The sequence below is a fragment of the Pimephales promelas genome, chromosome 12 (genome assembly GCF_988280905.1).
Source record: "Pimephales promelas chromosome 12, fPimPro1.hap1.1, whole genome shotgun sequence".
In the NCBI taxonomy this organism is placed as follows: Eukaryota; Metazoa; Chordata; class Actinopteri; order Cypriniformes; family Leuciscidae; genus Pimephales; species Pimephales promelas.
The window spans coordinates 32,255,824-32,274,702 of record NC_142780.1 but is presented as its reverse complement, the minus strand read 5'-3'; the positions used below and the strand labels follow the sequence as shown (position 1 = coordinate 32,274,702).

The 18,879-nt window shown below is 37.9% G+C and overlaps 1 protein-coding gene across 1 annotated transcript in view; it reads right to left on the bottom strand.

Moving 5' to 3' along the window:
- thsd7ab (thrombospondin, type I, domain containing 7Ab) overlaps positions 1-18,879 on the bottom strand; it is a 124,869-nt gene that overhangs the window by 50,445 nt on the left and 55,545 nt on the right. The window contains exons 6-8 of the mRNA XM_089118011.1: positions 17,046-17,201; positions 16,365-16,568; positions 6,972-7,166 (exon numbers count right to left, since the gene is read on the bottom strand). Of these exons, the coding sequence (XP_088974137.1) occupies positions 6,972-7,166; positions 16,365-16,568; positions 17,046-17,201 (555 nt within the window). The remainder of the gene's footprint in view (positions 1-6,971; positions 7,167-16,364; positions 16,569-17,045; positions 17,202-18,879) is intronic.

Below are 18,879 nucleotides of genomic sequence, written 5' to 3'. Positions count from 1 at the left end.
GATTTCGCTCTCACGCTTATTTGCCCGGTTTAGTAAATCAGGCCCTATGTTTATCATTACAGTAAGTAATGAAGCCTGAATTGTGATGGCAAAATATATATAGCGATAACCCCGAAAAATCATCAGCGTTAAAACCTTTATCGCATGTCCTGAAATAAAGATCTGATCGTGGCTTTGATGAGCTTTCATGAATAATGTGGTGTCATATATAGGACATTTCTCATGTTTTGGAAGAAAAGTTACAGTAGGAACTTACAAACACAGTTTAAAAAAGTTTTCCCAACTATACTTCTTTAAATGGTTTTGTAATGACACCTAAAAAAAGCTGCTGACCGATTTGGTGATTTTTCATGTCATTTTCTTTATAACCAAATATAAACTTCTTTGAAAAATGAATGAATGAATAAAATGAATGAAAAGCACAAGTAATGTAAATTGTTTTTCCTTAGAAAACCATTTAGGATAATGTATAAAAATAAGGACGAAGAGATAAAGATTTCGGCAAATAATTATGCAAAAAGATATTTAAAAAAAAAGATTTTTCTGCAAAAAAAAAAAATAATAATAATAATAAAAAAAATAATAATAATTTGAATGGACTGAAGAATCACCCATACACAGTATGGAATCACTGCAGTTGAGAACCAGATAACCAATCATAAACTGCCTCAGTGCTTAGCTCATAAAATATTCATGCACAGCAGAAAGTAAAACTGTTGAGCGTCTGAAGTAAACTCCTAAATCAATAATATTAAACTCATAACTATGCAAATAAGAGTACAAGCCAGGGTTTACAAATGTACAGCGTGAAACCTTGTTGACTACTACCATTAATTATATCCCAGGGTAAAGTACGAACAGTGTGAAAAACACTGAACAAAAATCCCAGGGTTAAGAAGTGTGAAAAGCGGAATGAATATTTGTGGTCTCGTTTGTGTCTCTATAAAGCTTGACTATGCAGCGTTGCGAACGCCTCCACAGAATCTTGATGTTGAGCCTCTCAGAAGATGTTCTGCAATCAAAGAATGCACATTCGCTGGTTTATTTCTGTGGCTCTTTGTAATGAATTGATTTCCTGAAATGACACCTCGTGATAAGGATTTAAGCCAGAAACATACGCAACGCAACATTTTTATTAAGAATTTTTGTGCTACTTTAGCGCTGATCTCAAATCAAACACTGAACAGAAACAGAACACTACAGTAATTAGGATTTGTCGACTAATATTCTAAAAAAGAAGGGAACGAATTATACAATTTTGAATAAATGTTAAAATGCATAAACATTTGATGCATTGATTTGAGTGTGTAGATGTGGTAAGTTGATATATATATATATATATATATATATATATATATATATATATATATATATATATATATATATATATATATAATATTAAAGGGATAGTTCACCCAAAAATAAAAATTCTGTCATCATTTACTCAAGAATGTGTGTAACCAAACAGTTGATTGACCCCAATGACTTTTTTTTCCATAGTATGGAAGTCAATGGGGTCTATTAAATGTTTGGCTACCCATATTCTTCAATATATATATATATAAATATATATATATATATAAATATATATATATATATATATATATATATATATATATATATATATATATATATATATATGAAGAGTTCCATTTGAAATTTTCTTCTAGAATGATCATTTTTATCAAGCTTGTATATTTAAGTTCAGTGATTTCACTTAAATGGCAATAATAATTACCTATTAATTGTTATTTAAGTGAAATTACTGAACTTAAATATACAAGCTTGATAAAAATCATCATTAAAGAAGAAAATTTCAAATGGCATTTAGAGGCTTTTGCATCTGAACTCTTATATTAGTGCTGTCAAACGATTAAAATATTTAACCATGATTAATCGCATTATTTAAATTTTATTAAATTCGCATTATCTGTGTGTGTGTGTGTGTGTGTGTGCTTGGCCATCATCAAGTGGTATTTCAGACTGTACGTGCTATCTCAGTTCACAATAACAAAACACACAGATCACTTTGGTCTCAGAATCTTATTGGCATTCATTTTGTCGTCTCGCGCTCGTCATCCACTCAAAACGTAACATTAACCTACTATTTGGCCGGCTCACAAGCCCAAACAAGTGTGTACGGCGTCGTTCCTGTTGTTTTGTTTCCGGTCTAGCTAAATCCGCTTGCGCTTTGGTCGGCGAAGCAACAAAAGGTCCTTGCGTGGCGCAAGCCATTGAAATTAAAGGGTTTCAGAGCGCAGTGCCGCGCATGCCGCGTCATGTTGCAAAAGTATGTGAAAAAAACTACAAAGTAACTAGGCCAAAAGGCCGTTAATCGTGCGATAAAAAATGGGGAAAAAAATATGAAAAAAAACCCCGTTAAAATGGGTTCGCGTTAAAATGACAGCCCTAATTATATATATAATTTTCAGCAGAAGTAAGAAACTCATACAGGTTTGGAACAACTTATACATAATGAATTTCATTTTTTAGCGAACAATCCCTTTAAGAGTAAAGTACTGATTGCTTTTTGATTGTCCCAATTGGTTTCCGTGGTTTTGAGCCTAAATTCAATCTGTTCATCATATAATTGAGTCTCTTCAGAAAATGTCAACTAAACCGTTCAATACATGTTAGACTTCATTAGACACATGGACTTTCATTTGCGTTCTGAAGATGAACGAAAGTATTATGTGTTTGCATTGAATGACATGAGGGTGAAAAATTAATGACATAATTGGGTGAACTATCCCTTTAAGATCAAACTTTAACTCCATCATGACATGGAAGAAAGCATTAATACTAATGTTCGCAACACCGCCCCGTGTGGCAACAGTGAGAATGCGCTGGGAACTGCATTCTGAATATTCTAAATTTCAGAACTCAACAATGTGCTTGAGTTTGCATTAATGCATGTACTTCTGTAAAGTATGTTTCTGGCCTTATGTAATGTGCTACAGCAGTTTCATAAGAGACTTAGAGGACTGTTTTTTGCTCCCTGTTTACAGTATGACTTTCATCATTATGCCGAGTTCACAAATGGACTCTCAAGGACATGCATTATGTATAAGGTCTTGCTGCATGAACTGCTGCATTTGGCATCTCATGGCAGATGTCTTGAACAGAAAGCATGGTGCATATACTCATCTTCAGATAGATCTAGCTGCCTCCCAAAGCCCATCGCTGAAAGTTAAAGACTTTCTTCATTTATGTTCTTTGTGGATATAACATTAAACTATGAATATAAGACTCCATTAACACATTCTAGCTCTACAACACATCTAAATCTACACACTGCACACTTTAGATGAAAAGACTCAAATGTACCATAAAGTTCTGGAAACTTTGGAACCCTCGTAAGACCTTGAGATAAAGCAAAAGTTATGAACGTCTTGGTATTCATCTTTAGACATAAGAATCAGCAATAAGGGAGTAAATATTTCAGGAACTACTCAACTAGTAGAAAGTAAATGTTTTATCATTACACATTTTTGAGGAATGGTAAAACAATCAGCAGTTAGACTTAGCGGCCACTTCAAACCACACAAACAAATCTAAGATGACTTCTACATGAAACTACTCTACAGGCCCTAAAAACACGAGGTGTTTTGACGTGTTACCCTCCATAACTGTAATCCATGCGACTACCATTGACGTCACTGTAGAGAAAGCACAGCGATAATTGGATATAGACTTCTCTGAGAGGTATAGGAAAACAGTGATAATGCATTACTTTTAACCCTATAAAGTCTGCTGCAACATATTCAATACTCAATTTTATAAGGCCTATAAATGCAATTTTGCTAAAATCATGTTAAAATGTTAGCATCAAATATGACCCATCAGGCTTTTGAGAAATGTTTATTTGTTCGTCTCTCAATTATCATTGAATTCTATGTAAAAACTACAGAGTATGATTAGAAAACGAAGCATTTCGTATCACAAGACATATCGTAGGCAGATATAGAGTGACGACTTGATATTTATATGCATTTTATAGAAGTAGTCGGCAAATCTAGATTTACTAGATAGATTTACAAGCTATCAAATTATTAAGTTTTTACATAGAAATATGAGCAGCTGCACCAAACTGCATATTTTTACTCAGTTTCATGTTTTTGAGGTGTATGAGCTCCATATTCTCACTGAGCCATAAAAGCTTGATGTACTTTTTTTTGTCTAAAGGTTCAATAAATAAATAAAAATATATATAAAAAAAGAACTATTCTGACTATTTTCATGTCAGATTTTACAGGGTTAAAAACATTCAGACTGTTATTTTCGTAAGCCTTCCATTCCGGCATCTAACACCTGCTTCATTCCTGATGGATAATAATCAGATTTGTTGAATTTTCTTCTGAAATACATCAGACTACAGGGTTGTGAACTGTATTTGACTTGTACTTGAACACCATCTACCTCAGAAGCTTACTCGTGTAAACCGATACTAAACCCGGCTGGAACAGATAAAGTGGATTTAAGAGTTTTGGAACACTGACTCTCGGTGATGTGACGTTTCTGCGAGAGCGAGGAGCCATCCATCAGAATCTCAGACGGGTTTAGGTTGAGAAATTCTGCCCTTGTGTGAGTCTTTCCTTGACAGTTTCCTGTCAGCTTTTTTTAGGCTAATCTCATGCACTACAGACCATAGAAAATCACAAGCTTTTTGCAAGTCAGTTTGTTACAGTCGCCCAGAAGAGTAATTAGACTCTTAAGTCACACTTTGGACCACATCCCATGGCATGCGCAAATGATGCTGGAGCTTTACTCACAACTAACTTATTTTTTCTAAGCCATATTTACATTAATAATATATGCATGATAATCAATTAGTAAGTTGATAAATATACATTATATTTATAATTAGGGATGCACCGATCCACATTTTTTCACTTCCGATCCGATCCCGATACCCGACTTTGGATATCGGCCGATACCGATACTTTTCCGATACCAGAGCTGTGTTTGCTTTAATATTATTTATCATTATTGTTGATTTTATATGATGTTGAAATAAACTCCTCTCTACAGGCAAGGATGATATGTGCGTATGTATGTCAGTATATATATTAAACAATAGATAGACAATTAAACAAAGATACACATTATACAGGCCTACACAGTGCTTTAATTTCAGGAAGGTCTACTAACATTATTCAGGTACGGTCTAAAAAGAATTATAATAAAGTAATCAAAAGTAAAATAGCACTGCAAAGCTTACCATAGATAGATTTATGCTTATTAGAGCTGAAGTAATTCATTCAAGAGCTGTGAGTGATTTTCTCTTTGCCTTTTGTTGTTTGACTCTCAGTAATGTCGCAATCGTCACATTTATACTGCTGCCCCTTTAAGAACGAGTTCAGATTTCATATCTACTGATGCACCATATTTTCTCCCAACTACTTCCATAACTACGTTCATTTTAGACATAAACGGTTTAAGTGTTAATCTCCAAGCCGGTCGGTTTGACATTTTTCTTGTGCAGGCTACATTTGATCGTTTAGACGCGCATATGAAGCCCAGATTATAATTTGCTTGTCTTGTTGCAGTCTGTTTCGGAGCGCGCGCGCATTGGGAACAGCATTTCTTGCGCAAATTTTGTGCTTTTAATAGCTCTCTTTATTATTAAAAGTGTCCCGCAATTTAGCAACAGCAGAGCCTGCATTTTACAACAATCACAGATCGTGCTGATTCTGTCTTAAAGTTTTAGTATTAAGGAGAAATGACAGCGCACCGCCGCGATGGGAAGAAAGTTGGCTAGACAGAATGCGGCTATTGTTTTTAATGGTTTTTTACCTCAATATATTCTTTAATCTTTGGAAATCAGACTAATATCATAGATATAACCAGGCTACGTTTCCTCTGTCGTCACTCATTAAGCAGGGCTGTCGTGTTGTGCGTGCTGTGGGACTGCGTGAGAGATCTCTCTCTTTCTCTTCTGCGAATTGCAAACATGCATCACAGACAAATAGTTTAATTAATACGGCTTTGCAAACATTGCATTTTGCGGTCTTGCTCTGCTGCGGTGTTTCCAGTGTGAAGTATTTCCACACAGCGAACATGTTGGTAGCTCAATCCTATCCTATTCCTGCTAGCTGGCTGCAAACTGCGGAATGGATTTCTTGAGTAGGGGTCTGTGTCTCATTGAGCCCTATTTTTTACAGTCTATGATTGAGCTGCACCTCCGTTCAGAATATCCATTCCACAGTTTGCAGCCAGCTAGCAGACTAGCAGCCCCGGGGAATCCCTTTTGCAGTCATTTCAGCAGACAACGTTAAAGCGCAGACATGGATCATAAATATCGGATTTCTCCGCAGGTTGGATCGGAAAAATCCGATACGTGAATTACGCTGGTATCGGTCCCGATACCGATACTGGATCGGATCGGCCCCATCCCTATTTATAATATACATAAATATTTAGTTATGTTATAATTATAATAATAACATAACTATATATATTTATTAGAGCTGTGCAAAAATTAATTGCGATTAATCGCATCCAAAATAAAAGTCTGTGTTTACATATTATATTTGTGTGTGCTGTATATAATTATTTTGTATATATAAATACACACACATGCATGTAAATATTTAAGAAAATGTGTTATTATTCATGTATAAAATATTTATATTTATATAATATGGATTATGTATATATACATATATACAGAATTTAAGCGCAAATAATTCTTAAATATATACATGCATGCATAGGTATTTACATATACAAAATAATTATATACAGCACACACAAATATATTATGTAAACACAGACTTTTATTTTGGATGCGATTAATCGCAATTAACTTTTGCACAGCCCTATATATACATACATACATATATGTATACAATGTATTCAATGCATAAAATATAAATAACAATATTACTTAATATTTAGATTTGGATTTTGTGTGAGTTTAGCACTGCTGAAATGAAAACATGCAAGTCCCCATGTAATATTTTCTGTACCTTCTCCTGCATTGTAAGCCAGTATGGCTCTGGTTCTCATCTGCTTGCCCTCGGCGGTTTTGCTGGAGCAGGTCTGGGAGCAGGTGGACCATTCAGTCCAGAGACTGAGAGCACAGTCTTTAGGGCAGGGAACCTTACAGGACACGGGTGCAGGGTAGACCGCATCCGCACACATCTCCTTCTCCACCTCTGAACCTGAAACACAACACATGGTGTCAACAACATGTTTCAAATTCATCAACCATTCTTCTAGTGCCTTACATGTTGACCTTCATAGTTCACCTTTGCACATTAACGAGTATTTCAAAAAAATATATGTAATAGCTGTTACTGTATTGTAGGTTTAAGCTTGGCTGCAATCAGCCATTATCCAGAAATATTATCATGATGGCTTCATGTACATTAGCTTGATTATTTTTACTGTGTATGCTGTAAAACTAATTTGTTAATGCATCTGAAAACCAGGGCAACATGTTCAAGTTGAGCTGATGAAAATATTTTCATCTGTGAAAGTTGAAACTATATATGCCTTTAATCTAAATTGTTAAACAGTATTTAAAAATAAATCCAGAGTACCAGAGGGTTTTGACCAATTTTCACTTCCAAATTCATAATTTATGTTATCGTAACGTCTGGCGTAAGTGGATTTGACCGTAACCTCACATGTAGGTCAGAAATTCAAGCCTATTTTTAAGGATTTTTACATTTTTATATGGGGGTACATTTCCCCCATTATTCGTAATAAAGTAATGCAATTAAATCTGATAACTGTAATGCTAAAAAATAAAAAGATATTCATTATTATTTAGTCATACAGTACATCATCAAAGTAGTATTTGTTGTATTGCCTTTAATTCAAGCACATTAAAATACTAAATATTCATTATTATAGTTAAATATTACATTGATTTAAAAATATATTCCAATTTAACAATTTTACAAATATATTCAAAATAATACGGAGCCCCTCTAGTCCCACTTTGGTAAAAAAAATTAATTATAACTATCTTGTGGCCTCAAGATAGTAACTCGTGGCCACAAGATAGTAACTTGTGGCCACGAGATACTAACTCTATCTTGAGGCCACGAGTTACTATCTTGAGGCCACGAGTTACTATCTTGAGGCCACGAGTTACTATCTTGTGGCCACGAGTTACTATCTTGAGGCCACGAGTTAGTATCTTGAGGCCACGAGTTAGTATCTTGAGGCCACGAGTTAGTATCTTGTGGCCACGAGTTACTATCTTGAGGCCACGAGTTACTATCTTGAGGCCACGAGTTACTATCTTGTGGCCACGAGTTACTATCTTGAGGCCACGAGTTAGTATCTTGAGGCCACGAGTTAGTATCTTGAGGCCACGAGTTAGTATCTTGTGGCCACGAGTTACTATCTTGAGGCCACGAGTTACTATCTTGAGGCCACGAGTTACTATCTTGTGGCCACGAGTTACTATCTTGAGGCCACGAGTTAGTATCTTGAGGCCACGAGTTAGTATCTTGTGGCCACGAGTTACTATCTTGAGGCCACGAGTTAGTATCTTGAGGCCACGAGTTAGTATCTTGAGGCCACGAGTTAGTATCTTGTGGCCACGAGTTACTATCTTGAGGCCACGAGTTACTATCTTGAGGCCACGAGTTACTATCTTGTGGCCACGAGTTACTATCTTGAGGCCACGAGTTAGTATCTTGAGGCCACGAGTTAGTATCTTGTGGCCACGAGTTACTATCTTGAGGCCACGAGTTAGTATCTTGAGGCCACGAGTTAGTATCTTGAGGCCACGAGTTAGTATCTTGAGGCCACGAGTTAGTATCTTGTGGCCACGAGTTACTATCTTGAGGCCACGAGTTAGTATCTTGAGGCCACGAGTTAGTATCTTGAGGCCACGAGTTAGTATCTTGTGGCCACGAGTTACTATCTTGAGGCCACGAGTTACTATCTTGAGGCCACGAGTTACTATCTTGTGGCCACGAGTTACTATCTTGAGGCCACGAGTTAGTATCTTGAGGCCACGAGTTAGTATCTTGAGGCCACGAGTTAGTATCTTGTGGCCACGAGTTACTATCTTGAGGCCACGAGTTACTATCTTGAGGCCACGAGTTACTATCTTGTGGCCACGAGTTACTATCTTGAGGCCACGAGTTAGTATCTTGAGGCCACGAGTTAGTATCTTGTGGCCACGAGTTACTATCTTGAGGCCACGAGTTAGTATCTTGAGGCCACGAGTTAGTATCTTGAGGCCACGAGTTAGTATCTTGTGGCCACGAGTTACTATCTTGAGGCCACGAGTTACTATCTTGTGGCCACGAGTTACTATCTTGAGGCCACGAGTTAGTATCTTGTGGCCACGAGTTAGTATCTTGAGGCCACGAGTTAGTATCTTGTGGCCACGAGTTACTATCTTGAGGCCACGAGTTACTATCTTGAGGCCACGAGTTACTATCTTGAGGCCACGAGTTACTATCTTGAGGCCACGAGTTACTATCTTGAGGCCACGAGTTACTATCTTGAGGCCACGAGTTAGTATCTTGTGGCCACGAGTTACTATCTTGAGGCCACGAGTTACTATCTTGAGGCCACGAGTTAGTATCTTGTGGCCACGAGTTACTATCTTGAGGCCACGAGTTACTATCTTGAGGCCACGAGTTAATATCTTGAGGCCACGAGTTAGTATCTTGAGGCCACGAGTTAGTATCTTGAGGCCACGAGTTACTATCTTGAGGCCACGAGTTACTATCTTGAGGCCACGAGTTACTATCTTGAGGCCACGAGTTACTATCTTGAGGCCACGAGTTAGTATCTTGTGGCCACGAGTTAGTATCTTGTGGCCACGAGTTAGTATCTTGAGGCCACGAGTTACTATCTTGAGGCCACGAGTTAGTATCTTGTGGCCACGAGTTAGTATCTTGTGGCCACGAGTTAGTATCTTGAGGCCACGAGTTACTATCTTGAGGCCACGAGTTAGTATCTTGTGGCCACGAGTTAGTATCTTGTGGCCACGAGTTAGTATCTTGAGGCCACGAGTTAGTATCTTGAGGCCACAAGATAGTTATAATTAATTTTTTTTTACCAAAGTGGGACTAGAGGGGCTCCGTACAATGGAAATTTGGGCGTTAAATGTATTTAACTGTCATGAAAATAAAAGTCACAAGGCAAAATATGTTAATGGACCCAAAATTAGGCAAAATATGATTCACCCAGACAAGCTTTTAATGCATTTCAAAACAATCTGTTGTCCTATTTTGAAACCGTGCCATCCTAAAAAAACAGTAGCAAGCAATCATACAGATGGTTCTGAGGGACAGGCAAAAACAAAACATGTGCAATTGTCAGCGTGTTCTTGTTTGGCAGCATTCATTACCACGCACAGGCTCTCTCAAGGGTTTTTACCATATCTTTTACTCTGAGCCAAATATGATGAGTATCAGCTTGGTTTTGGCTTTAGCACAGTGACACGCTGGGGAGGAAAAAAAAACCTCTCTCTGCTTGCGCACTGAACCACAAACACCCAATAAATATTTCTATCAAAAGCAGGGACAGTCCAAGTTTGGCTTGTAGCAGATAGCGATACAATATTTACATCGATCTGTGTCAGAACCATGGCCATGAAGCAATATTGTACGCGTCACTCTCCGGCTGTCGGAGTGAAGCAGATGCCAAGTCTGCCTGGTAAAAATAAAACAAGTAGCAGATCAATTTTAATCAGTGCGTGATGGAATCAATCTGCCACCGCGTGCGGCTACAGCGAGGCAGGTTATGGCGAGACGGGGGCTTTCGATTGCTCACGCGGCAGATGCTAAAGAACATTATTGCACTCTATTATTATTTCATAGACGTCATGTCACATGGCCACACAGCAGATTCTGAATGACAGTAGTCATGTGACAGTGGGATTTCTTGAAAACAACAGATGTTTCCTTGTAGAGTCAGTGATGGTTTGTCTGTTTGTCAAACTCTCCAGCATTTGCCTTAAAGGGATGATTCACCCAAAACATTTTGTCATCGCTGACTCTCCCTCATGCTGTTCAAGTCCTGTATGAGCTTTTTTCTTCTGTTGAACATAGTGAGAGATATTTTAAAGAATGTTGGTAACCATACAGTTGACGGTAGGCCATTGAGACTTCCATTAGAATCATCCATTTTGATTCTCAGATGCGTTTTAGCAAAGAAACAAAGAACTTGCAAACTACCCGGTTGCTATGAGCACTTAAGAGGAAGAATTAAAGGAGTAGTTCACTTTAAAAAAAACTTTTGCTGACAATTAACTCACCCCCATGCCATCCAAGATATCCATGTCTTTCTTTCTTTAGTTGAAAAGAAATTAACGTTTTTGATGAAAACATTCCAGGATTTTTCTCCATATAATGGACTTCAATGGGAACCAAAAGGTTCAAGGTCCAAAAGACAGTTTCAGTGCAAACTGCAAACTGTTTAAAGGGCTTTAAATGATTCCAGATGATGAATAAGGGTCTTATCAAGCGAAAAGATCGCTCATTTAAAAGACAAAATAACAAAATTTAAGTTTTATAAGCTCATATAAGTTTTATAAGTTCGTTCATTTTGTTCGTTGAATGAACCAAATGACACGAAAAAAGATTCGTTATTTTGATAAACGAGTTCGAACAGGAGAGTCACGAACACGCATCACAGAACAGAGCAAGGCGAGCATTTGAGCTTATAAAACTTAAACTTTTTTTTTTTTTTTTAATGAGCGATTGTTTCGCTTGATAAGACCCTTATTTATCGTCTGGAATTGTTTAAATCCCTTTGAATAGTTTGCAGTTTGCACTGAAACTGTCTTTTGGACCTTGAACCGTTTGGTTCCCATTAAAGTCCATTACATGGAGAAAAATACTGGAATGTTTTCATCAAAAACCTTAATTTCTTTTCGACTGAAGAAAGAACGACATGGATATCTAGGATGACATGGGGGTGAGAAAATTATCAGCAAAGTTTTTTTTTTAAGTGAACTACTCCTTTAATGGATTAGCTAAACTTTGCCACATTAGAAACAAGTATTTGAAAAAGACAGAATATGTTGAGTTACGTCTATTTCTTTAATGTTGAGCTATTTCAGATAAATCTGCTCAAAATGGTACATAAAAACAAAACCAAGCTGTAACTGGTCATTTTACATATCGGTCAGACAGTTCTGGACCACAAAACTCGCTAAAATGATTTGTTAAGACAATTTTAGACATGACCATCAAACATCACTCATGACCGTTATCCCAGATCATTTGCACTGTAGTTAAAATGAGCAACAACAATAACGCTTTCAACATTTCGAGAACATGGAGTATTTAGCAAAACTAACAAGTTGTATTAGACTAGAGATACAGGGGCTTGTCAGACGCCTGTCAGAACACTGTGACTCTGTGCCTATCAAAACATTGCTCTGTTTGTGTTAGCATCCTGGCACAGCACCGCCAGAGTGACAGAGTGAATCCATCCGTTTACCCGAGCAAAGGCAGACAGCGGGAGTTTCCCAAGAAAACCTTTTCGAAAACGGTCATTATTTCATTTGGGGTCTCTATTGTGGTGAAGAAATTACACACTTCACCTTTAACTTCCTGCTGTCAGGTGGACAACTAGTAAGTGATCTGATTGATTTCAATCAAAGTAGCATTTTTTTTTTTTTAAAGTACACATTACATAAATGGCTTCTGGCTTATATTGGATTGGACATACAACATCCGGTTTAATGATCAGAGTCATTCAATCCAATCAAGGAGGAAGTGAATCTACAATTCAGACTCAGGAGATTGATTCAAACTGTTTCGCCAATCGGTTCAACCAATCCATTTGGTACCACACTGTGAATTTCATTACATCAGATAAAACACCAAACCAAGCGCTAGATCTTTCTCGTTGCAAAAAAGGCTCCAAAAAGTGGCCAAAAATGATACCAAGCTGACTCAAGATGTGTTCAGTTTCTCTATATAAACTATCGTAAGGTTTAAGTCAGTAAGAATCTCTGTATTTTTCTGGAAAGAAATGTATAATTTTCTTGAGCAAGGATGCATACATTTTAAAATTGATCAAGTAAATAGATTTTTAATGTAATACAAATTTCAAATAAATCCTAAAAATGTTATCAGACACAAATGTATCGCCAGAAATAAAGCAGCTCAACTGTTTTCAACATTGAAAACAATAAGAAACATTACTTGAGCAGCAAATCAGCATATTAGATTGATTTCTGAAGGATCATGTGACACTGTGGACTGGAGTAATGACGCTGAAAATGGGTAAGCATAAGATTTTTGGCTTCTTTCAAAAATCGAGGTAATTTGTCCTAAAATCTTTGAATATTTCTAAATATTGTTGCAGTAAACACTGATAAGAGTACCTCCTCAACACGCTGTTGTTGAAGAGAACGTCAATTTATGAGCGAGTGCAAGTATTTAGCCGGTCAAATACACAAGTGTCTCTCCAGCTATCTGAGATTGTCTTTATTGAGCAGCTGAGCTGGAGGAGGACGCGATCACCATTAGCATCATGTTCACACTCCTCCGCTCTCTGCAGCTTTAACCCTGTAAATAGCTCCAGCTGTGAAGGGAAATGTTCCGGACATGCCAGCTGAGAGACTAGATATATATGCCCCTCTTCAGGATATAGCTTGAATATCCAGAGGCTAATTACCGGATTCAAATCAATCCTACTTTTGACTGAAGCCGTCTGAACACAATTGGGAATCTACTGGCGGTATAATCACCTGGCAAGCTTCATGCAAGAGATTATTTTAGCATTTTCGGAGAAATGAAGAGTGTGCTCCAGTTGCAGTTTTCCTGAAGGGATAGTTGATAGAATGAAAATATGCTGTTCATTTAGGCAATCCCAGATTTTTTCTTCAGTAGAAATGTGAAAAAGATATAGCTGAAACCATAGTACTTGGTGATAATGCAATGGCAAGTCAATTATTTGACAGTAAGCTCGCGCTCCAGACTGCCATAAACACGGTCAGGAGCGTTTGCTGTGGCTGTGGATTACAGCTAATAATGTTGTAAATAATGTTCAGTTCTACTTAAAGGTGCAATGTGTAAATAAATTGAGTATCTATTAACAGAAATGCAATATGACATCCATAACTATGTTTTCAGTGGTGTATAAAGAACTTACTTAATTAGCCGTAATGTTTTTATTACCTTAGAATGAGACATTAATAGCTCCATAACCGCGGGAATCCCCTTCTATGAAGGTCGCCATGTTGTGACGTCATATTCCTACCGTAGCCGAACGCGAACAAACAGCGCTACAGAACGCGTTTCATCACTACCTTGAAAGAGAAGTAGCGGAAAGCTGGAAGCTAGCCTTACACTCCGTGAGTAGTGACTTTTCCCTTGTGAGTGGTGTAAAATATGTAGTTGGGATTGTTTCATGTAACTTAGTTCTCCCTCTCTGTGTATTATAGGTTTGTTATGTTGGGGATAGATGTGCTGTTACGTTCGTGAGACAGCTGATGATTAGTATTCATGTCATTGACCGTAAAACAGTACGTTACAGGAATCACTAACCCGTCGATACAGACTTTTAGATCACTAAAGTCGATCACGAAGAGTTTTCAAAATCAGAGAAAAAAGCCTATTGTGTGTAGTAAATAGGCAAGGCAAGGCAAGTTTATTTATATAGCACATTTCATACACAATGGCAATTCAAAGTGCTTTACATAGAAGAAATTAAAATAATCAAAATAAATCAGAATAATTAAAACAGTTTAGAATAAAAAATAAGAAATAATGAAAAATAAAAATTATGATAAAAATAAAATACAGTAAATTAAAACTATTTAGAATAAAATGAAGTGCAGTAACATTTAAGAAATAGTATCTATGGGATGCGGAGATGACATGATTGTAACAGCGCGCGCACTTCCGACCTTTGGACTCATGCAGACGCGTCCCAGCTCAGCCACAGTAACAGCTCATATTAGCCAGCTAAACTATTACTACCCTGTTAGAAAAAATATATAGCTGCTCCCTCGCTGTATTATGGGTTTGCTACAGTATGTGGGGATAAATGTGCTGCTGGTTACGTTTGTGAGACAATCAGCTGATTATTATTTTATTAAATTATATATTAAAACCCTTGATCCTCACCTGACTATGGCTTTGTAAACAGTATCCATGATGTGGTTTATAATGTACTGTGGTACAGAAACAGTGACAATGTTACACACTCTTGTCTTACTCTGGCTATTCTCTGCTGTCTCAGCCGTCGAGATGTTTGTCCCGTTTAAGCAACCGTAGCTTCTTCGAAAGGGAGGGGTGAGCAGTGGGCTGAGCCCTTAGTGCAAACCTGGTGCAAACTCGCAACCGAACCACTAGATGTCGCTAAAAATCACACATTGCTCCTTTAAGAAAATAAGACGTCAACATCTTGGATGGCCTGATGCCAAATTTTCCTTTAGTTTTCTCTACCCCTTTAAGCTCTATTTATATGTAACTAGTTATACTGTAGGTTTCAGAGTTGCACAGAGATATGTGATTAATGAGTGACTGTATTGAGTCTGAACTGAACATGTTTCATGATGCATGCACTAATGGTTCTTAAAAGCCGAGTCGGTTCACAGAATCAAGCTGAACCGAACTTTAGTTGATGACATAAAATGTAGCACTCATGCTCGTAGCACAGCAGAAATGAGCCAGCAAGCATGTCCAAATGGGTTATTGAACCAAAAAAAACAAAAAACTAGATGCAAATAACAGACGCAAAAATAACTGAATATAGGGATTAAACAACGTATTCTCATCCTAGGGTATCATATAGTGACGCTTTTGACATTTTGTCTAAATCCAACACACATGGCACCCTTTAGCGTCAATATAACACGCACAGAGTTTGTTCGGTTATGGGTAGGTTTAGGTCTGAGGTAGGGTTAGGGTTAGACCACTAGGAGGCGCCTTCTGGTCCTTATATACCTGCGTCTCATATTGACGCTAAAGGGTGCCATGTGCGTTGGATGTAGACGAAATGTCAAAAGCGTCGCCTTGGGATGAGACCGGGCTGGAATTAAAAGGATTACCTCAGCAAAGAACTAGCTCATTTGGGTCGGACATGACCGAAAATCTGACTTTTGACTCTGCCTGAATTTGTTTCGTTCATTTCGAACCGGTTCTTCGGTTCAATAACCCATCTGGACGTGCTTATTGGCTCATTCTGTGCTGCACAATGAGCGTGAGTGTCTTGCGTCATCACCCTGGAACTAAAGTTCGATTCAGTTCAATTCCGTGAACCACCTCGACTGTTTACCGGCTTAAAATAATGATTTGTTCAAAAATCGAACACCACTACAGAGATCCCAATCCCGTCTGAATCAACACAGATTCAGATATCCAACACCGATTTATATAGATATCCTGTGTTAATAGTTGTAACTCATATGTGTTTAATACCTTCGCTGTTGACGCAGCGGACCTGTGGAATCTGAGTTCCCTCTCCGCAGTCCATGTCTTCTTCAGGGATGCACTCCTCTAGCTTGATCAGCTGCCAGGTAAAACAGCTGGGATCATCGCACGGGATGGCCTCCACCAGGTGAGCACAGTTCCCCTCGCCACCCGTGGGGTCATTAGTGATTGTGCGTCGTCTGAACTTGAAACCTGCAAATAAACATGAAATAAACTATTAATTGCCACCATCCCCAGTGGTATTTAGCCACACTTTAGAATGCCATAAAATTAGCACAAATCATCAAACTAGTTTTCACCAATTCAAATGTAAAACAAATGCATTACCTTCATCTAATGTGGTTTTTGTGAGATTCACATGTTAGCTTTAGTACCAAGGTCTACCTTTTGCGGTTATACTCAAGTTTATCTTTGTGCTTCGGGTATGTACTGTTCTTATCAAAATTTTAAGACATTTTTGATCCATAATTGCTGTAGGGATGCTGCAATGCAGCATCCTGGACCAATAATATAAGATAATGGGGACATCAAAAGGAAATATTGTATTCTGGAAATATTGTATCCAAGTTTCCCAGTAAGTCAGTTTTCAGCAAAATAGCTCAGTAAAACATTGTCTCAGCATTTGAACATTTAACATATAACTATTGTTATTGCTTCAGCCATGTTTACCTTTCTTCACGACCCGTTCCGCGCAATTCTCAAAGGTGCAGAGCCCCCAGGCGCCCCACGGGGACAGTTCACACTCCACAGGGCACGGGATGTGACACAGTTGCGTGGTACTTGGAGACGTTCCCTTGCAGAGCCGAACGTCTACGGGTTGTGATGCTATAATGCATATAAGCACACGCATTAAAACACTGCAATAAGACTCTCACATGGAGACGACACATGGAGTACAATTAGGTTTATGTAACTGCAGGAAACAACAAATGGCAACATTTAACATGCTCCGAAGAATCTCCATTCCCAGTTGCATCACAGCAAAGGAAAAACAGAAGAAAACCAGAATCTCCACAGATCTGACCACAATTTGAATGCACATGATTTTTGTTTATTAAATATTTTGACTAAATTGATCTTATTTCCTGTTATCAACCATCTTAAAAAAATAATAAATGATGAAATGAAATTAATAAAATAATTATGAAAAAAGAAGAAGAAAATTAATAATACAGGCAAAACCATTTTGAGATTTGGGCCTATTTGGTTTTTCATAGAGTTTTTTTTTTTTTTCAGACCAGTGGAAAGAAAACATCCAAAATAGACTTTATTTTAAATAAAGCGTTTATTTAATTGCACTTTAACTATAAATTTATGCATTTTTAACCAATTAATTCATTCAATCATTGGATGGATGGATGGATGGATGGATGGATGGATGGATGGATGGATGGATGGATGGATGGATGGACGGATGGATATAATGGATGGACGGATAGGTGGACGGATGGATGGATGGATGAATGGATGGACGGATGTACGGACGGAGGGATGGATGGATTTGATAGACGGATAGATGGATATGATGGATGGATGGATGGATGGATAGATAGATAGATGGGCGGATGGATGGATGGATAGATGGACGGATGGATGGATATGATGGATGGATGGATGGACGGATGGATGGATAGATGGACGGATGGATGGATAGATGGATGGATGGATATGATGGACAGATGGATGGATAGATAGATGAATATGATGGATTTGATGGACGGATGGATGGATATGATGGATGGATGGATGGATGGATGGATGGACGGATGGATGGATGGACAGATAGATGAATATGATGGATTTGATGGATGGATGGATGGATGGATATGATGGATGAATGGATGGATGGATAGATGGACGGACGGATAGATAGATAGATAGATGGACGGATGGATGGATATGATGGACGGATGGATGGATATGATGGACGGATGGATGGATAGATAGATGAATATGATGGATTTGATGGACGGATGGATGGATATGATGGATGGATGGATGGATGGACGGATGGATGGACGGATGGAAAGATAGATGAATATGATGGATTTGATGGACGGATGGATGGATATGATGGATGAATGGATGGATGGATAGATGGACGGATGAAAATGAATGTAGACAATGAACAAACTATGTAAATCCTGTCTGGACTCAATATGCATGAAACTATAAAATCCAAACTCAAAAACATAAACAAGAGTGATACATTAATGATTTAACACAGGATTTTCCTGTCGGCTTGATGGGTGACAGGTGACATGACTGCTGCGTTTGCATCAAAGCAAGGTAAACTCTTATCATGGAGCTCTCTCATACTGATATGTGGTGAGTTCTGCTCTCTAGAGACTTCCTAAACAAAATGTTCACAGAAATGTGCACAGATTGTGAACTAAATAGTACAAGAAGATTGACTGCGCCACAGACCTCCAAAAAAATTGATTGAACTGGAAACCGAGCATGGGGAATAACAGTACTCCATTCAACTGTTCTAGTGCCGCAT